The sequence below is a fragment of the Anopheles coluzzii genome, chromosome 2 (genome assembly GCF_943734685.1).
Source record: "Anopheles coluzzii chromosome 2, AcolN3, whole genome shotgun sequence".
Taxonomy (NCBI): Eukaryota; Metazoa; Arthropoda; class Insecta; order Diptera; family Culicidae; genus Anopheles; species Anopheles coluzzii.
Window position 1 is genome coordinate 72386124 of NC_064670.1, and position 22324 is coordinate 72408447.

Sequence of the window (22324 nt, forward strand, 5' to 3'; positions counted from 1 at the left end):
TTACCCATAGCAAGATATCCAAGTCCTACGTATGGGAGCACGGTCCATTCGGAGCTTGAACCCATGACGGGCATGTTGATAATTCGTACCAGTTGACGACTGTACCACGAGACCGGCCCAGACAAACTGTAGATACTCGGGTTATGGCGGTAAATAAAATATGCATTGCATATCATAATAAATTGTCCATAACTATTCTAGGAGCAGTAAGCACTCTGCATTCCCTGGGCAATCGATACGGTCTCAATTCTCTTAAAAGTAATTGACAAATTAATCATTGCAGTACAGTAAATACACAGACTATAAGCAAATTTAGATCCAAGATACAAACCGCAGAGAGAACCAATCTCCATGAACACCGCAAATCAAGGATGAATAAACGCAGGACAGATTCATAGCCAGTTTCGTGGTACTGTCGTCAAATCATAAGACTCAACAACATGCCCGTCGTAGGTTCAACCCCCGGCTGGATCGTTTATAGGACTACGAAGGACTGATTATCCTGGTATTAGTACCCATGCGCCACAAATTAGGCTTAATCGACTGGAAAATTGATAGGACATACAAAAAAAAAGAAAGCTTCAAAGATTCACTCGATTGTGCTCAATAAATGTGTGGCTTTTTAATCATGATTATATTATTGCTGTCCTTTTCATGCTGTGTGTTTCGCTAACTTTCAACCGATTAAGCTTTTATAGCTATCTAACATTTCGAGCAAAATTATATAATAATTGGCCGAAAGGTCAAAGTCAGATACACGGGTATCAACACCTTCGACCATTACTCAATCTCCATTCTTCAGCTTGAGTTCAATTAACTTAAATTCTTAAATTCAATTAACTTAAATTTAACTTCAATTAAATTATTATTAAATTTGTTTATTTTAAATATTGTTTATAAGATAAGATAAGAGATTGCGAGATTTAGCGTCATCGCTTTTCATCGCCAAATTCAAATTTGTCAAGAGACAGTTTTGCTTTTCATTTAAGATTTAACAATGTAAGGCTTTGGCCATTTGCATAACTTCAATGCGGAACCATACAACAGTACAGAGGTAAGGAGAAAGCTCTCAAAGCTAGAACAGATACACTGGCTATCTAGAACAGATACACTGGGATAGCACCAATAGATGGCGCCACCAGCTTTTTGTTAAATTAAAAATGCATCAGTCGTTTACCGTTTGATAAACGAAGTCTTTTTAGATTCCTCTTAGGCTGCGAGCTTGAGCTATTTAGATCCGGATTAGGGGTCGTTTAGTGGATTTGTGTGGTAAGCACTTGGGTAAGCCTAGATGCAGTTATTTTTTGTGGTGTATGAAATGTATGCCAATATTCATAGGTGTTTGTTGCAAGAATATGTTCTTAAATCTTTAAGAAACATGAACTATTCCTAATAACAATACGGCCTTTTTGGACCGTTCCTCCTGAATTAAAAAAAAACTAATCCTTATCAACATCGAATTACTTATAAGATGTTTCTAAAAGCAGTTCTACATTAAGCGTGATTTCAATCGCTGTCAGTGCTCTCAATTTGTGGCAAAACTATCAAAATCGTTTTCGGGATTGAATCAGCGCAATCAAAGCGAAATTGGGTGGTAAAATATAAAACTCACATTTTTTGTAACTTAATGCGAAATTAAAACACTTTCATAGTACTTTTTGCTCTATGTGCTATTTATTTTTACGACAATATTGTTTGAGTTTTCTCCAAAAAATATTTCAATTACAAAAAGTGGTAAAAACTATTGCGTCCGAATTGAACGCAACTGCACTTATCAAAATGGATGTCAAACCGTATTAGCAATCGCAGTTGCGCTGTGATTGCGTTCAATCTACCGCGAAGTGGAATGTTTTTTGTAACAAACTGAAAAAATACACAGTGAAATTAACTATTGGACAGGTGAAACATCAACGAAAACTCGATGTATGTAATGTATGTAACGTATGTCGAGGTTTTCCTGTAAAAAAACTTGTACAATAGTCCATCGATTATCTGGGAACGGATTAAACTATAAAAGTTATACAAAATTAAAATATCAAAAAGCTATCACTCTACCTTATTCTTAATTCTTCATTGATTATTCGTTCAACTTTATGAGCATGAAAGCGTTAGATGCTCTTTTATTTTAAATGACTCTGTTTAGAAAAATTTGACCTGACAGTAAGTGTTGAATGCCCACAATGCATTGGAAACGAATGGTCGTTTTGATTTTTTACCAGACAGCTTATTCACGAATTTTGCACACACTTCCACGCTTGCCTGAAATCAACCAATCAGAGGCCGCCATACGATCAGCCGATCCGTTGAATGAGACAGTGAACCCCCAGGCATGTTGATGCAAGACAGAGAAGCACTGAAAGGCTTGACAGTTTAGTGAGCGCGTGTGTGTGTTGTACAGTGCATAGCGTATGTTTTAGAAGTATCATTTTTCGGTGTTTCATGACGCGATAAGAATCTAAGTGAACGCTAATTAAAAGCTAATCAAAAATTAACCGAGAAATTTATTCATAACTAATACATTAAAAGCTTATTATGATTTTTTTTTTAATGTTCATGCATTATTTTAAATAACTGCCAAAGTTCTTCGGCGCAGTAGTCTTAACAGCACGCACGGCACTGTAGGGCTGAACAGCAGCGAAGCGTTTACTTTGCTTTGCAGTAACGTATTTCTCCCAATTGAAAGTCGCCCGTCGCGTCGCGTAGGTTGTGTGCCTGTCCGTGAGAGAAAACGCAAACGGTCCGCGCCTTTAGCAGGGAAGCGAAATTCATCCTAAAACGTACAAGTCCACCGCGAGGAAAAGTCTCCGTGCGCCTTATATAGTTATAAGGCGAAGGCTGTCGTCGTTGTTCCGTGATAGAAAATTTGGCAGCAGAATTTCGTTTTCCACACCTATTCATCGAGGTGTGTGCTTGTGTGTGTGTGCGTGTATGTGCGTTTGTCTGCAGTAGCGAGCGTGTGCAAATTTTGAAGTGTGTTATGAGCATTGGCAAGGCAGGAGCAGCGATAATTAGGAGCGTTGCACTTAAACAGAATATCAGAAATATCTTCTAGCAGCTTCCAAGTGTGTGTGTGTGTGTGTATGTGCGTGCCTGCTCGAAGAAAAGGGCGTACATCTCTGTGTTAAATCGAGAAAGCGGTATAGTAAAAGCCAGCAAAAGCGAGCGTTCAGCAAAGGCATATACAAAAACCGCCTCAATTCAACCACAGCTAGCAGGAAAACATCAGCTTTCGAAGCGAAACGGGGGGATAAAACCAATCATACATTCAAGTAGTTGCAAAACGAAGAGCTGCGAGCTGCGCTTTTGATACTCAAAAAGTGTGTGATTGTGTGAGAAAGTGCCGTACGTGAAGCGATAAATTGAATTCGGAAAGGCAGGAGAAAGTTAATCATAATCCTGTGTCTTAAATTGTGAGCAACAATTTCCACAACACAAACATTTGTCCCGACAGCCAAGACAGGACGACATGAACGGATACACGGATCTGCCCACAAACATGGAAAACAGCCGGTAAGCTTTCAACACCATTGTATGAGATTCTAAAGCTGTGTTTTGGGGAAATCGTATCGTCTGCACCGTTGTGCACATCCTTCCTTGACTTTTGCTAGCAGACTTACTCGCTACGATTGATCGCAGTTGGCCATGGATCAATGTTTGGTATCTTCGACTCGATAGATCCGAGGATACACGGAGCTCGACATGTGTGCCTCCCGTTACTTAAGGTCAACACTTATGTACAACTGATCAAGGTAGTACAAACGGATTGCAAACCCGTCCGCAAACACCAGTAATTGTGCAACTACGTTTTGTTTCAGTTCGTTGCAAATGGTATTTCGGATACACTTTATGCCTCAGTGATGGCCATGGGGTGGTGATATGGCAATGTATTTTTTTATGTGAGCTGTTTGAGTGCGGATAACACTCGATGCACATCAGTGTATGTAAGTTTGTTGGAAAGCAAATTAATGATGTTATTACAAAGAATATAACCATTTTTGTATGTGTCGGTCGGGGAATTTTTACAACGATGATTCAGAAGATGATTCAATAACGGGAAGCCCCTATCTTGCTAGTGCCTGAAAGTACTTATAAAGATCATGGGATGAGTTAGGAAACGGTATATGATATCGTATCATCAGATGAGATAACGCCCGGCTGGCGGTTTTGAAGTGTCATAAATTGCCTCACCTTTGCCAGGGACGGAACAGTGCATGTGTGTGTGTGTGTGCGTTGGTTGCTGCAAAGGTTTTTCTGTACCCACTTGATGGTGGTGTGGTCTGGTGCATGCGCACTGGATACGTTGCACTGTTGCCGGATACGAACACATACAAAGATTGCTATGACGCTAGGTGTGTAAAAACCGCCTAACACCAATACAACCAACGCTATTGCTACACAGGCCGTTGCGTATTGGGGTTCCGCGTCGATCAGATGATTTTCTTCAGTCGCTTCGCACAGCCGACCGTCTGTCGGAAAATCAAGAGGATAAAGAAGAACAGATTACAAAACGGTGGGGCTACAAAAAAAAATTGTGTGTGTAAAAGCCTTCTAGAAGCGGTTATCACGTGCATGTATCCTACTGCTTATGTGGTCCATTTTCCAAACGGAAACGGCTTCGCGCTGTATCGGCGCTTTTTTGTTCGCATCAATATTATGGCACTGGAATGTTCCGCACTTTTTGGCTTCCCACAGGCTTTAGTGGAAATTGCCAGATTGCTTGCCCATGGCTTGAGTTACGCCGGACGCTCTCCTTGTGCAGGTGCTTCGTTTAATGGTATTCGCTGTAAAAAAGGAGAGAAAAGAAGAATAAATAAACCCCTTTTATAACTTACCTGTCAACGCTGAGGTAATTGTCTGGTCGAACCGAGCGGTGCAATGGGAAGTGCGATAAGAGTGATTAGTGTCTGTGTAGCTATGGAGCATTACCAATTTACGAACTTGGGCAGTGTCCCAGATGGAATACGGGTGTGTGTGTGTGTCGTGTCAGAGATCCAACCGGCAAAACCAGTTTCGGAAAATCATTTTTGATAACACTAAGTTGCTAAATCATCCGCTAATGAATCGATTCGTTTTTTAAGCCCTCTTGAAGCATAGCTTAGTTCTATTGATCGAAAGCGTGTTATATTTTGAGGCCAAGGAAACTCAATTGCACAATATAAAGTAAAAACAATAAACGTATTGACGATAGAATGGCCAACAGAGCCAACACATCAAATGGACTGTGCACAACCGGCAGGTGAATTAATTATTCGATCACTGGGTCAAACTGCTCAAAGCATGTTCTTCGCTGTGGTTAAGTGATATTTTAATATGGCAAAACAAAGGCCAACCTTACCCTGGGGAGTTCGTATGCATAATTAATATTGTTTTGAAACTTTTTGCGTTTGAACGTTGGTGACCTGTTGTCATCAACCCGCAGGTTGAATAGTTTAAATTTAAATGCCTATTAAACCTCTGTTCCAATTCCGGTCTATGTAGATAACGCACGGTATGGAAATGAATAATCGATTCTTTGTGACCCAGGAGCGATATATTCGTTCCTTTTTCCATTACTGATATCTCTTTTTGTAAAACATTTACATCGTTACTGTGATATGAAAAACCTTCAATCCTTTTTTCAATTTTGTGCGCAATGAATAGTAGGAAATGATCTATGAAGGACGTCGGCAATATCGTCAGGCATCTTTATGATACAGTGGTTTATAAGGACCATCTGTCCTTGGAAGAATGGAACGACCCCTCCGGGAGAACATTGAAGAAACGGAAACTTGGATTGAAATAAATTGGAAACAACTTTTACTTCTCAACGCGAATGTGAAAACCTCACTACCCGGAATGCTTCTGTGGTGTGAAATAATCCCTCGCCGTTCTAGACTTTGTTGTTTGCAATTATATTTCAATATACCGGTTGTCTCCAAGGTACACCGAGGCTTTAGTCCGTAAATTGTTTATTTAGTAGGCTTTAAATAAAGAATACGTGTTTCCTTTTAAAAGTTACGATATTATTTCGCATTTGATATTTTTTCTGTCGAATCAGCAGAATTTGTACATTAAAACATCTGCTGAACTGTGCAAATCGTGTACTTTCTAATCCGTAAAGCTCGGAGACTGACTGCCTGCAATTTTATTTGAATCCAAGGTTTTTTTTAACATTTTTTTTTTGATACACCTAGTCCTGGAACTAGGAACATTACGTGGATTATGGAGAATATGTTTTGTTTGTAAACAACCATTAAGCTGTTATGTCACCTCAGATTGCCCGCAATAATGCCTGAGACGAGCATTTTTTTTCGTCACCTCATAGCATTTCGTTTCGCTAAGCATGTCGAGGACACTCCCGCCAGAGACGGGATGTCTAGAGCATCGAAAGTTGTCCGAAAGTTTCGCAAAAGTCACTCCACCGTAACCCGGTTACGTCCTGGGGTTTTGTTGTGCCGTTCCAAATTAGTGGGACTCGCAATACACCGATCTGTGGTGGTCAAAATGGTGGGATAGGTCTCACGACGACGACGACTCTTCGACGAAGCTGTTCTCGCCTGGCAGTTAAGATTTCAGTTTCCATCCATTGCCTGATCATTGGAGTATGGGTTGCGCTTGTGGCATTACACCCTCTTTTCGCTCCCAATTCCCCACCCAAGCGGTATTGACTGGTCAATCTTTTATGTAACCGCTTAGATACAGCCACACATGCATGCCGTGCAATGCCTTGATCACATGTTAGGCTGCGATGTATAGAGCGACGAGATAGTTGGCAGGATAGAGATGTATCATGATCAAAGATATGATAACCCATTGTTCATTGAATACAAAATTCTGTCTATGCAAAATGCCATAGCAGTAGTAGTAAATATAATAGGTTAGTAATGGTAGGACAGTAACTAGTATGATGCGAAATGGCTTTCCTCATTAATGGTTAACGGAAAAAGCAATATCATCCTGGCACTTGATTTTCGACATCGAGGAGCATGCAAATGCCGCATGTTATCCTGTGTGTCATGGTTTTATTTTTGTGTGCATCGATGGCGTGTTTTCACGACTCGTGCCAGTGCCAATTCACCTGTCGAATGAATTCAGCACCGATTTAGTCAGTCCATGGCGGGCGTACGTCGTGTCGTACGACCTAGGAGGGCGGCGTCATAGAAGGCTGTAAGTTGTATAGTGGCGCACGTTCGTCGATCAGATCGCGTCTCGTTCATTCACAGTTAATTTTTGCCAAGGTCGACCGAGTGAACGTCGTTCCTTGCCGACGAGTGTGTGTGAGCGCGCGCGCGCGCAGCATACAAAGGTGGACCGGTCAGACCACTAGCTCTCTAGGGTACCACGAGAGGCGACGATGAAGCAATCATACGACCCGTCCTCACCCAAACCCAACATCGTCACTCCGAATAGAGCGGTTCCCCTGCTGCATTGCACTCTGTGTCTAAGCGAGATGGTGGGGAAAATCTTTGTAGCATTGCACCATAGTCTCTACGCCACCATCTGGACAATGCAGCCAGCCTGCCCAATACATTGAGTTGGGCGCGAACACTGGTGGTGGAAACTTTGTTTTGATCGTAAATGAAAGTGAGAGTGTCTTGACAAGTTGAGGGGATAAGATTGTACGAGAAAAGGTGTCCTGTCCTGACCAAATGCTGCTAGAGCGAAGCGATTTTAAATGTGTTTCTAGCTTCAGTATCGTCTCTAGCTTTGTACATGCATACAGCTAATGTGTTTGATGATAATTTAGCAATTAGCTTAATGTTGTTGAACCTAGCCACTAGCCTAGCATTGAATTTTGCTATTACTAATATAACCTTAAACATGTCTGCTGGTAGCGTGCCGTTATTTCGGAATAGGTGTTTGATATTCAAGACACTTCCCCAAATTATGTGTGCAGTATCGCGACATTCACTTGCACCTCGACCTTCCTTGTTTGGCGAACCGTGTGGCACACAGCCTTTGCTATCAAAAACAAAATAGCCTTCCCACCTGTCCCGCGATGATGATTAGGGTATGCTCGTGACTCTCATTTTTCCACCACTTAGTGTATTGCTCTGCCGGACCTTGAGACAGCGGCGAATGGAAGGGGCTGGTTTGTCCGTTAGGTAAAAGAAGGCACTGTTGGTCCTCCTCCAACGGTAACCGTCAAATTGTCACGACCTCAGCAGAAATGGTACGCACGGTACAGCACAAACGGCCTCAAAATTCGTAGAGCAGGCTCTCCTATGCGTGCTTTTGGTGAAGCCATTTCCTTGGAGGTAGGTAGCGCGACATGGTAATGGTTGGACTTTGGAATTTCATACTTTTGTGGTGAGTGTACTTGATTTTCGGTGGCGACACAATTGGACGATTGACCTCCAGCAAAACTGCGTGCCAGCGCGGCAAAGTTAGCCATTCCAGGGGAATAGGTACACTTTCATCGGGTACTTTGAATGCTACTTGTGCGGGTAGACAAGACAGGTGAAGGAACGATACAAGCAATAGCAATGCGACGTGTGTTTGCTGAGCAATTACCGTACGTTTGACTGTAAAACTGTATTTTTGTCACACACTACCAAAACCAGAGAAGGTCAATCGTGTTTCGATCGAATGTATTTGCAAGATATGATAATGCGCCAAGTGCAATTTTGAACTTGAACGAATAATTGTTCATACGTGTTAGGTACGTGCTCGTTATTCGAAGACAAAAAAAAAACTTATGGCATATGAATAGCTCTAAAACTGCATAATCCATGGTTTAAGGCAGGGGTCTCCAAACTACGGCACGCGGCCCGCATTTCTTAATAAATAGTTAATTATTGTGACTATTTTTAAAGAGAATGCAATTGCTGCTTTTCAGAGACGTAGACCAAGATTAAATAATAGAAAGCTATAGAAGTTTTGTGTATTATATGTTAGTATTTTCTTATAAAGACGAAATTTAAACGTTTGCATTAGCTGCAGGCAACGGAAAAATGATCCTCAACACCATTATTTATGAACCAATGCGGCCCGCTTAATATAAAACAGTTCATATAAAACAGTTGGACAGTTCCTTATTTTCTATATATTTACGTGTTCTCACTGGAAATAGCAGCTCTGGCAAGTTGTACATGTGGTAGTTAGGCGTCGTTCCTGGTTGGTTATGCCATAGCAACTCGTTTAGTTACGTTCCAGGGTGCTGTGAATGCAATTGGCACACTGATTGGCTTACAAGATCATTCGGATATCTACTAAAACATAATATAATTAATAAAATTGTATCTGGACATGGCAGGCCAAAGGCAAATTGGTTGTTCTTCATTGCTTGTTAGAAGTTAATCGATAACGATCTTTCACCTGCAATGATGATCTTGTTATTGAAGTACCTTTTAAGCAGGTTTTTGTTATCTTATTCGCTTGCATTGGATTCAAATAGATAGCAAAGTTTGCCAAATTATATTTTTTAAGGGCAGTTGTATGGTGTATCACCATTCCTTGCCAAGGACTGTATCCTCACTGTACGCTTAAAAAAAAAAGAACACATATGGTAACTACTTGTGCTACTTTTGAACTTGTTGGCAACTTCGTTGGAGTTAGTGCAACAGTTCCACGAGTTTTGTTTTCGTTTTTTAATGTGTGCAAAATAAACACTGTGAAGAATTAAAAACATTCTGAGGCTGGCAGTCGGTAAATTGTGCTGGAAACTACAAAATTTGGCTGTACAATTTTTCAGATTAAAAACAAACATAATGGCTGTAACTCTAGTTGTACGATATCAGCATTAATGACAGTGTTTTGTTTAATATTGAGTTACATTATTCCTTACGTTATATGATTGTTTAGTATTATTTGTTGAATAAAATTATGCCTTTTTTTACATAAATTTATTAAACATGTCGTACAAAAGTTGACTTATGATCCCGTTTTGGTCGAAATAATCGGAAGGTCATGTTATGAAATGTGATAGCAAATAAATTGTTGTATTTCATGAAGCTCGAAAAAATAACTCATTAACCGCCTTTAAATAAAACTCGCTCGTCCAAGGACAAATGTTGTAGTTGATACGTCTTTATATCTTTATCATTCACTAGTACATATTTCATATTTTATGACATTAATTGCACCAATCACTCTTGAAATCAGACATGCCAAGTGTTGTTATTCTCACGTCCCATTGACTATATGCATAATGAATTTCCAATATAAATGAAGTAAATGTGGGCGATGCATGTAACACTTACGGTGTAGTACATATTTTTATTTTCTTGTTTCACTTTAGGAATTGCTTGCGACGAATCGCCCGCCACGATGACCAAGAATTCTCTAACCAAAGCATATTGAATGCGATGGAAACGTTTGTCAAGACTGTCAACATGATGGATGAAACGATATTGGTTCCCTGCAGATTGATGGATCGAAAGGTAAATTGAAAATCATTTAAATAGCTGTTAATGCTAAACTTTAATAAATAAATAAATAAATAAATAACGTCATTTATAACAGTGATCATCATGCATACAAATAAAATTGGATACCATTTTCAACGTCTTGTAATGTGGTAGAAAACATGGCGATGAATAAAACGTTTGCAGAAAGTATGCTTGTGATGTCAGTAGCGATATGGTGTCCACCACCACAACAAGCAAGCAACTGTTCATGTGGCTCATATAGCGACTGTTTTGCTTTACGGGCCTTGGCGAGCCATTGCAGGTTTTTTGTTTTCCTTTGCCGGGGCTGTTCCGCGTGCAATTTTCACTTCTTAATGGAGCCACAGAGGCATTTTTGCAATCCACATCTACAACGCTCTTTTCAGCCAGCTTGGTTAATGTCGATTGTTGCATCAGCTTGATTGGCCCTTATGCATTGTATTTCCTTCCTCCTTTCACTCACTGTGATTTTTGTCTGTAGGTGTGCAATATAATATAAATAAAAAAATATAATTAATTTATAATATAATTGTGAAAGATTCAAGAGTTTGCATGGACGAAGGCGTTCGTGCAGATTAGGTAGAAGCAAAGAATGTTTAAGTTTAACTATTTATTAGTCAGAAGCAGTTGGGAGGACACTTCTTACGACCAATGTTGTTCTTCAATGACGCCATCATAAGGAAAACTCACCTACAAGGAATAAAGTTTGCTTAGTGGACTATTTTCCAGAAAGAAAAACAGTTAAAACACTTTGTGAACACCGATAAAACTTTCACAGCCGCAGTTATTAACCGCTTGTTGCATGGTTGAATGATTTCTCTTTTCTGTAGTTTATTGTTTATATTTATGCTACCGAAGAGCTTTTGTACTAAATGAGTTTTGACAAAACGAAAGTGAAACCTTTTCATATAGATGCATTGTGGTATTTTGTGCCATTAGTCCGTAGGTGCACATTGTAAGGTGTTGGCAAGATGCCGTGCAGGCATACTACAGACAATGATCATGCGCAGCTACATATGTAGCTGATCATGCGCAACATCCGTTTGAATTTCAGAAATGTCTTTCTTTTGTTAAGTGAAAGTCCTATAAAAGTTACCAACCTAACTGCATGCCCTTGCAAGGGTTAAGCCTCGTATATACCGAATTCCTCACATGCAAGTTTGACTATCCTGCGTTGGTTGGATAAACCAACAAGTCATTTTAGCTTATAGTTTAGCAAAAATAGTTCAGCTTATAGTATAGCAAACATTTGTGATAATAAGGCCCTTAATGGACTACCACTATGATTGATGCGCTAAACAAAAAAGAAGTTAACTAATAGAGTATTATGAATGTAAAAGGCCTGCTAATATCATCATCGTTTGTTTTATGGATATGGTAAATAGAAAATCATCTTAGTTTTATATCGCCAGAAAATGCATTATAGATTAGAAAGACATAGTTGCTGGAAGAAATTTGGCCGGAAGAACCGTTTGAATAAAATATGCCCTACTCTAAATATAAATTTGAATTAAATACATTATAAAATTGTATGCGTACAGCTGATTTTCAACCTTTACATATTTTTTCTATTTTCTATTTTCATAGGTTGGTGATGCTACGGACACGGTACCGGTTGCACCAAAAGCACAACACCATGGAGCACATCATGGAAAGAAATCAAACCGTACTTCGATACGCGAAGTCCTGAACACGGCGGAACTGTTTCAAATTTACAACATGTTGAAAATAGTCAAAGTAGATTTGCTTTGGGGACGCCAGGATGCGGAAGATAATATGGAAGAGTCGGTTGTTATGGGTTCGACGAAATCAACCTCGTCAAAGGTTAACAGCAATAACACAGACACCAATGTTACGAACAGCTCCGCCACAAGCAGCACTAGCAGTAACACAACCTCGGACGTGACCATGAACACCAATAACAGCACCGGATCCTCAGTGGCCGGAAGTGAAAAAGTAGAAGCAAACAGCAGCATCAGTCCTGCCACGACGACGGCGACATCGGTGAAGGGCCATATTCGACGCCCGAGCACGGTATCAGTAGCTTCCTCCAACTCGGCGAGTACGCTGAGCGATTCCGACAGTGAAACGTCGGCGGAAAACGACTCAGGTATCGAGTCGGAGGGCAATCAAGAGCAGGATCGTAGCGCTGAGCTTGCCAAACAGTTTCGCATGCATCTGATCGGGCTGTACCGGTCGCTTGAACAGATGAGTGAAGCAGCCAACTATTTGACGGCTCGGTACCAGAGCGATGTTGGGCCGGTTTAGACAGGGCCTTGCATTTTCTGTTCGGGTTTGTAGCAGATTGTCAGCTCACATCCAATATTGATAGTACACTATTAAGCGAGATTGTTGTTGGTTTCTCGTGACCAGAGATGAGGTTCACATTCCCGGCTGGATCATATTCTGTACATTTCTAAAGCAATCATCTGTGCTATTCAATTCAATGACCTCATAATAAGGAAAACTCACTTGCATTTGCTAAGAGGATCCATAAGCACGACGTGCAGTGTAATTGAACAGCAGATGTAAAATATCATCATTTATGTAGGCAGAATGATCATATGTATCATGTGTAATGGATAAAGTGTGTGCGTGTAACAATGAAATTAAGATCTTGCAAATTGTTGACCAACCGGATATGATGATCTTTAGTGCCTGATCAGCAACAAAAGAAAGGAATGAGGTACGCAATATGTCACAAAACTGAGGTGAGAGATTTGATGAATGTATGTTCGTTTTTTCGTATGTGTGCGATGTGTGCATGTGAGGGATTGGGTTAAGAAAGAGAAAGGACGTATGTTTGGTTCAGGTGGATTGGATCAGATAAATCGAAGTGAGAATTCAAAATCTGTCGATCAGTATCGGAAGTAAAAACAAAAATCACGAAAGCATATAAGTGCAATCCCAGTAATGCTGTTGCATAGGCAATGTTACTGCGTTTGCTGAATTTTTCTTCGAATCCTGTTTGATAGAGTTCATGTAGTGTTGTTTCTTTTCATAAACTACCATGTACCACACATGCGTGCTTTGGTGAAACAATCCTAAATAGCGATCTTCTCACGAAAAGGTTGCGTACTTGAGACTTTCTTTTCCAAGCTTTATGTATATTAAATTATTTATAGCTTCTGTAAATTGTTTCCTTTGTGGCAAAAGAGTTGATCATATTGGAAGTGCTAGATATTTGTGACCGGCGCTGATTTGTTTGGGTGCATGTTTTCGAATACGTCATTGAATACACATGCTTGGGTTGTGGGGACACATTGAGGTATAAGTTATCCTTCGAACTGCAACATACATCTGCAAAACGGATAGTAGGATAGTCTGACTTTATATGTAGAGGTTTGCATTATCAGGTACTATTTTAGGACGTTTTAGGATTTTCGCAGTGAAGTCATCAACGTCCTAGATAGTAAGATTGCCGAATGATTTGAATTGAATTCCTTGTATGTACAACAAACTCGAGAGTAAAGGAATAGTACTGCTCACATCCCACACTTATAGAAGCTGCAAAAAATGGAAGGTGTTAATTTGCAGATAATAATTTATTTATTCCGGCTTATTAAATTGCCTATCCCAGTTACAAAATACTCTTTTCCAATCACTATTCGGAATATAAAACAAATGTGATGGTCAATAAAATATGTATGATTTTTTTTTGTTCCAATTTTCGATATACGAAAACGTCTAGAGCTTAGTACTGAGGAACCGAACTTCATACATGTTTTCTCGAGTCACTTTCCAATGTGAACAGAATTATTCGCCCCTCATGAGACTTGTTACGAACAGCCATCACATGTTTTACATTAATCACAATTATCTCTTTTTCATTTATTCTACATGATTTTCAAACATCCGTAGTTCGAATTTCCATTGATTATTCACAGGGATTTGAACCCTAAAAGATTAGAAGCATATTTTCAAAATTAATGTTACCGTTACTTGCAAATTTATTTCAATTTGTAAAGGAAATGTTGACTATAATGTGTTGAAATTCATGTGGAAGAAATAAAAGAAGCTATTGTGATCGAAATAAAATAGGTGATAGCTGTTGGAACATATCTCATGCGCGACTAATAATGTTATAGAAACGAGACCCAACATTATTGGAAAGCCTGTAAGAGCGGTCAGAATATTGCAAAAACCCTTAAAATGGATTTGTTCGTAAAGTGAAACATAAAGACAGAACTCTACTCACGTAGCAAACCAGGCAGCCCCAAGCCCCCCGTCTTTCATCGGTCCAGCATTTGAAACACGAAAGCATTTAACAAGTGAGACAAAATTTAAATTGTGTAACAAAAACCGAGCGCTCAGTGTACGCTAAAACACCTCAGGATTTGTTTGCACCTTTCATATGCTTGTGCGTCATGCATAGATGATCGATCGTTAGTGTAGTTTTCATTAATCCAAATAATTCATTATAGTTTTATTCGTCTGTTTGTCTCTTCGCTATCCGTATGATGGTAGAATTGAGAAAGTTCACCATAAATACGTGTCACCGGAGACATTCAGTAAAGGTGATTTAATCCATAGAATTAAACTATAATATGTTTGTTTGAATTTGGTCGTTGGGTCAAATCGGGATATGGTTAAGTGAAGCATAGATATGCGGTGATGAGCTATTTACTGAGACAATGTTTCTGAAGGGGAGTTTTCCAAGGTTCCAAATGTGTGTTATGCTAATTGGATTTTTTTCTTCTGCAAAATGCTTGATGTGTTTCGCTGACTGGGAAGGTATGCTTTTGATGACGATGGAAGTGTTCGATTTTCAATTGATTGTTTTTACGCCCGTTTTGAAGAGAAGTTAGGTATACGTGTGCTTTCTGCGATTCACGGTTGCGCTAAACGGCATACTGTAATATTACACAAGCGTTTATCCGAGAAAAGAAATTGTTTCTTTCCATTCGTGGCTTAAAGTAGCGCCAAAAAGATAAGAAATCATTCCGTTAAGAATTATTAAAGAAAACAATACGTTTAGAGCACAACAAAAATAATTGAACAGAACCAATGAACTAAAAAGAAAAATATTAAAAAAGCAATGTATTAGATTGTTTACATTTGATGAATTGGGACAAAACTAAAGGGAAAGACCGTGATAAGATGGTGATAAGGGGGGAAAAAGTTAGAAAATGGATAACACAGCAATGTAAAGAAAGGGACAGAAGCGAGCAAATAAATTTGAATCAACTTAGTGCAAAACAACATTATCAAAAGCTAGGTAGTGTTCGTGGCTGAGATAGCACAACTGTAGAGCGACATATTATCTTTAAAATCAATATCTTGTAGGCTTGTAATTTTTGCCTAAATTGCCTTCAATTGGTTCAGGTTCGTTCGTTGCCAGAAGAATGGGCTTTGAGTCCGGCTTTTATATGGAAGAAAACTTCTCGGGCAACGTTAAAACAAGCATGTATCGCAAGAGCAAAAAAACTGATGAACACAAAACCACAATTGGCTGAAAAGAGTGTTAAGGTAATCGAACGTAAATTCCAAGCAAAGCAAACGACTGCAAACCGATGTTATTGACAGCGCGATCACGATGATCACAAAACGCCGACAATGTAAGTCAAATCGTGTAAAGATTGTTAGTCTATCTTAATGAAAAAATGTAGACTAGTGAAAAGAATCTGAAATGAAATGGAAAAATAAAACGTGACATAGTGAAACATATATATGAATGGCCTTATCTCTGTGTATATATTCGAATTACCCGTGTGCAAGAAGAAAGTTTAATGTGTTACATTGATCTGTATTGATTGATTTTTGGAGATAAGTATCACATTGGAAACATCCCAATATAAAACTAGTTGAAGAGAAACATATTTAATGTGCTAATATATGAGATTTAGATTTGAGTTTAAAACAAACTGAAAGAAACTGTCTGTCCGGAATAATAGTTATTTTTCAAATATGAGTACGGTATGTTCACAAGTTACGCAGTTATTTGCAGTAAAGCGAGTTTTTCAAAAATTTATAGTTTTTTTTGAGAAAGCTGCACTTGTGCATTATAAAATACAAAATGAATTGTCTTTTCATTTCAATATTACATTGAATTGAAGAAAACAAACTAAATATTTTTTTAAATGAGCTCAGGCACGTAACGAATTTGGTAACAACATCGATTTACTAAATAGTTTTTAGTGGTACATCATTATTTTATACAAACTTACAACATCAATTAAAACTACTCGCATTAGCTGACATTGCTTGCCATTGTTTATTTGGAAATTATTAACCGCGTAACTGGCGAACTGACTGCAAGTGCATTAAATTGTAGTAAAGATTAAAAAAATCGGTGGCGTGTACAGTGATGTTTTTTATATGTTCTGGCTCCTTCTTTTTTTTTTCTTCTACTACTTGGCGTAACGTCCTATGCGGACATTTCATTTCATTTCATTTCATTTATTAATTTCAATATGTCTGCCTCTGGGGTTGAACATATAATTGCTTAAAACTTAGTTAGCTCTATTGGTACTAAACTAACTGTAACTAACTAAACTAAGGGGAAATAGAAAAGGATATAACAGAATGGAAATCCATAGTGAAAGGAAAATAAGCAGCGGATAAGAAGAAAATATTTAAAACAAAAAAGAAATTAAGAATAACAGAGACATAATTAGAAAGAATAACAAAGAGCCGGAACATAAAATTAGAAATTAAAATCGCGGTAATGTTCATTGAATTGACGCAAACAAATTAGCCACGGGTCGTTAATGCCAAACGCTGTATTGCGGAAAGGTATTTCAAGAGCCGTCCGATTTCTTAAACACCTGGAAGGAACATACCAACTAAGTTGGGAAATCAAGTCTGGAGCATCTATATTCCCTCGTAACAAATTGCTGATAAATGACACACATGTTTTAGTTCGTCTAGATTCGAGGGTGTCGAGATTGAACAATATGCAACGATCACTGTCTGACGGTAATGCGGTGGTAGAATTTCCAAAGAGGCGACGATATAAGCACCTAGTGAAGCACTGTTGCACGCCTTCGAGTTTGTTATTCCAACCTGCCCTGTTAGTACAGAAGACAACAGAAGCATACTCAACAACAGGGCGCACTAGGGAACAATACAATGCCTTAAGGCACCTCAAATCGGTGAAGCCCGACGTCATGCGAAAAATAAGGCCAAGGTTTGAATAAGCTTTACCGATGACCAATTCAAGGTGACTATCGAACTATCGCCTTTCGTCTAACATAACACCTAAATCGCGAACACATGACACCCTGTTGATAACAGTGTTATTAAGAACATAATCGTGAATAAGAGGGGAATGACGACGACAAAAAGAGATCACGCTACATTTACTAGGACAGAGCTCTAAGAAGTTTGACGCACACCATGAATAGAGGGAGTTAAGAAGATATTGGAGTGCGCTGCAATCATCCTCTTGCATCACTGGAACAAATACTTTAATGTCATCTGCATATAGAAGGAGGTTAGGAGATGGTAGAATAAAACTAATGTCATTTATGAATAACAGAAACAAGAGGGGACTTAGTACACTTCCTTGAGGGACACCAGAAGAATTGGAAAACGGTAAAGAAAAGGACGATCCGTAGCTTACATGAAGATTTCTATTAGAGATGTAAGATCCAATCCAGTGAACGAAAGACGTAGATAAGCCTAATTTAGAGAGCTTCATCAACAATAGTTTATGAGATACTCTATCAAAAGCAGATTTAATATCAGTATAAACTGTATCAACTTGGTAACCTGTATCCAAGTACTGGAACAATTTGGATATGAATGACTTAAGGCTAAAGGTAGTGGAACGTTTTGCTAGCCACTACAGACTTTCGAGACTTAATCAGTACCACGCAGCCGGATAGCCAGTCTTTACGTGATTTTAACAAAAAAAAACTAAACAACACCTAACACAGGGTTCGTTCAATGTTTGCTTACAGGGGATAGTAAGGGGTTTCGTTGTTATTAGGATTATTTTAGCTTCGCTACACTAGTGAGAAGGAATAAGTCTAGCAAAAGATAATGAGCAGCTGGGTCAAGGAATACCAGCAAAACTGTATCCAAATGTACGATATGCACCGATCTCATTGAGATGGTGTAGATGGAGCAGTGTGTAGTGACAGTAGTACATGGTTGGTAGGTGAAAAGTGGTTTGTTGTTGTTGAATGCACCGAGCACTACAAGTGCGTGCAGGTGCGTATAACCGTTGGTGGTGTGACCATTGGCCTGGTTAAGTGGCATCGCATTCTAGGTAGGGTAAAACAGATCGTACAAATAGTGTGTGGCAGTGTGTGTGTGTGTGTGTGTGTGTGTGTGTGTGTGTGTGTGTGTGTGTGTGTGTGTGTGTGTCAGAATACCATACCAATACATGGGGATACTGTGGTCTGCTTGGTTGAGTGTTACTTAGCGTCCTTTGCTACATGAGCGAGGCGGAATGCACTGCTGCAAATGAGTATTGGCAAGACGAAACCCGTTTTGCGTGCCACTGCGTTGCATACTACACCGTGCGTTCGATGCATTGTGGTAGTAATCGGGTAAGATGCCAAAGCAAAGGTTAAATGTCATGTTGGCTGCTTCGTGGCAACTACGTTGGGACGTTGGTGTCTTGTTTAAATGTGCATTTGTAATTGAGAATCGGAGCGGGTTAAGATTATGGGCATTTTAAAATAATAAAAAAAAACAGTATTTGCGGAAGTGTATTTTCTTTTCGATTTTACGTGCGGTCGTGCTGGTTACAGGTTACTGGCTTACTAATTCTTTTTTTATGAATTATATGGAAATCTTCACCGATTGGACTTGTAGGAGCGGGTGCGTTTATTTTAACCAAACCGCGGGACATTGTGGCTTGATTAATTGGTAAGTAATAAAATAAATTATTTATATTCGCAATGTACTTTACATATATTGTATTGTTAGTATCATGGATGGGTTTTGGTAATGTGGTTATCAATAGGCATCAATGAGGGTGATCGATAGTGGTTATTCTTCTTCTTCTTCTTTTGGCTCAACAACCGTTGTCGGTCAAGGCCTGCCTGTACCACTTGTGGGGTTTAGCTTTCAGTGACTTTTGGATTACCCCCCATAGCAGGATAGTCAGTCCTACGTATGGCGGCACGGTCTAGTTGGGGCTTGAACCCATGACTGGCATGTTCTTAAGTCGTACGAGCTGACGACTGTACCATGAGACCGGCTTAGTGGTTATATGGTTGGTGTCTATGCTACTACGAAGTGTTTTCTTATCTTGTATGAAGCGATTAAAAGTTAAAAATGTTTAATCCCACTACAATCATTTCATGATATAGCATTTTTCGAATTAAGACTTCATATGAAACGTACTATTTAAAATATCAGAATAAATGACTGCTAGTAAATGAAACTCGTTCCATTTTAATACAATTATCATGGACAAAAATCAGATTTTTTTAGTAAGTATTAGTGGTGGGACATACGATTCATTTCAAGCCCCAACCCGGAGTCTGGTGCGAGCTAGCCGGAATCGATTCCGACCTATGGGTGTAGCAGGTGCGCTAGGTCGGAGTGGGAATCAAATCCGATCCGCTGGTGTCACGAGTTCGGGTCCCGAATTCGGGACCCGAATGATAAGTAGGTGCGAGAAAGCATAGGCGACTCCGACCCGTTGGAGCAGCGAGTTCGGTTATTGAACCTACTATGATCCGACCCCCCTCGAACTTGCTGCAACAACGGGTGCATAGTTTTTTTCTTTCCTAGACTTTTCCCTTCATAGAATCGATAAGGATGAAATTATATTAATATATGTTGTATTTATTACTTTTCAATTAATAACGTGTATGTGATTTAATATACAAGAACTTGACCAAATAATTCGATCAGGTGCCACTATGTCCAATCATCTTCATTGACTTGATCCATGTTTATAGTCTACTTTACGTGCGTGTGTATCAAATCTATGGTGCTTTTGTAATGTTTTGATACAATGGTATATGCTTGGTAAAAAAAGAAATTAATTAAATAAATGTATTTTATACGTTTGTACTCTGAAGGTCTGTACTTCAAAATGGTAAGGTTAAAAATGTTTATGTTTAAACATTTTAATGTTTAAAAATTTTTATTTAAGTTTAAGTATCTCGTACTGTATTTATCTACGATGAAGTTAGTTTTTCGATTTTTTATACAGATGCTCACTATGCATTGGTAGAATCATTAAGTTAAGTTGATTATTAAGGATCATTTACCTTGGCGGTCCTACGGTCGATGCATTAAATAACAAGCATACAAAGATACTCATGTCACATCGATATATTAACCGAAAAAGCTATAATTATCTTAATTCATCAAATCAAAATCACGATTAGCTCTTCGTAGCTGCTACTACTAATAACTACAGTGGCGGTAACCTAAAGCCAGGCACCTCATATTTTCACCTATTATTTGACTTTGCGGCACCCTGTGACAGTTCTCTAGACAACTTATCGGATTTTTTTAAACCCATCAGTGAGGACTATGCTATGCAGCTATGCAGCTATGTCCTTGCAAAATATCAGACCGATATCGTTTAAAATCTGAGAACACTATGCATAAATGTGATAAAAGGTATGAAATTTATACGGTCCACTGAAAGTCGGACAGTCTTCATTTCGTAGCAAAATGACCACTTAGGTTGCCAATATTGACCAATATGGTTCTTAAACCATTTGATATTATGGTTAGTTATTATTGCTCCATCGACTATTTTGGGGTGGCCAGATATGTACTACATAATCTAGACCAAGCGCTCTGCGGTCCGGATTCACAAATTTAAATAGCAGCGTAATTTTGAAGAAGATATTGTTATTCATTATTTCAAAGTTTTTAAATCTTGTAGAAGTATCAGGAATGATGTTATAGAGACATTTTTGTCACTTTCTCTACATAATACCTTAATTAATACAAGTAAACGACGATAAAAAATGAATATTAAGGAAATATTTGGATACAACCAAGTGGAGAAGTCGGAATTTGAATACAAAAAATTATAATTCATGTTTCAGTCATCGAGCTTAAAACTACGTGAGCATAATAAATTGATAACAACAAAAAAATGGTAGAAGACCGCCTTAAAGCTATCGGTTGTAACAAATTTATAACGATAAACTTTACGCTTGTAAGGCAGTGACATTTTGTTCAAAGGTTAAAGCATACGGGCAAAGAATCCTTAAAATTTTATTTTTGATTTAGAATTTTTGCATCAATAAAACAAAAACATTAATTTTGATGCGGAAAATGTCTAGGAAAAGGAATATTCATACTTAAACACATTGAACTTGTTCATGAGCGCTTATAGCACAAACTCTTAATCATTACCTTGCTAATGATAAATACGATTCATGATATTAACATGTTCAAACATATTCAGTAACCAAACCAGGAACAAAAATGTTCTACCAATTCGAAACAGTAGTTATTCTATCTAAATAATGACCAACGGCATTGAGGCAATTAGGTATTTAGTGGTAGGTAAGGCAGTAAATTTCCACTACTCCTTCATTTCTAACACTTTTAAAGGTTTAACTAACTCTAAAATTAGGAAAAATAATAACTCTCTTCAAAACTACTATGCTACGTTTGTTGGAACCATCCACCAATAGTATTTGGCTGATTCAGACCGTAGAGCGCTTGGCCTTTGCGGCACCCGCAAAGTCTCGAAAGCTTGTATATATGGGTCGGTCTGGTGGTACAGTCGTCAACTCGTACGACGTAACAACATGCCCGTCATAGGTTCAAGTCCCGAATAGACCGTGCCCCCATACGGGTAGGACTGACTATCCTGCTATGGTAACAATAAGTCACTGAAAGCCAAGCTCACTTCACTAGTGGGTACAGGCAGGCCTTGACCGACAACGGTTGTTGTGCCAAAGAAGAAGAAGAATAAGGAACACTGAACCGCTTTTGGATTTGATCCGCAAGTTGCATTGCTAAAAAAGTGCATGGATATGCAGCAATCGAATTACTCAATCCGGAACTTGCAATCTTTT

General features: G+C 38.8%; 1 protein-coding gene and 1 long non-coding RNA gene across 2 annotated transcripts in view; both read left to right on the top strand.

Annotated features, from left to right (window-relative positions):
- Window positions 1-2659: 2659 nt before the first annotated feature.
- Window positions 2660-14600, top strand: LOC120947328 (osteocalcin 2). The gene is made up of 3 exons (XM_040362550.2): window positions 2660-3510; window positions 10220-10361; window positions 11955-14600. Exons 1-3 carry the CDS (start codon window positions 3467-3469, stop codon window positions 12633-12635), a joined length of 867 nt encoding a protein of 288 aa, XP_040218484.1. The 5' UTR covers window positions 2660-3466; the 3' UTR covers window positions 12636-14600.
- A 576-nt stretch (window positions 14601-15176) lies between these two features.
- LOC120948309 (uncharacterized) overlaps window positions 15177-22324 on the top strand; it is a 92914-nt gene continuing 85766 nt past the window's right edge. Inside the window, exon 1 of the long non-coding RNA XR_005750948.2 lies at window positions 15177-19187. This is a non-coding gene — a long non-coding RNA (uncharacterized LOC120948309). The remainder of the gene's footprint in view (window positions 19188-22324) is intronic.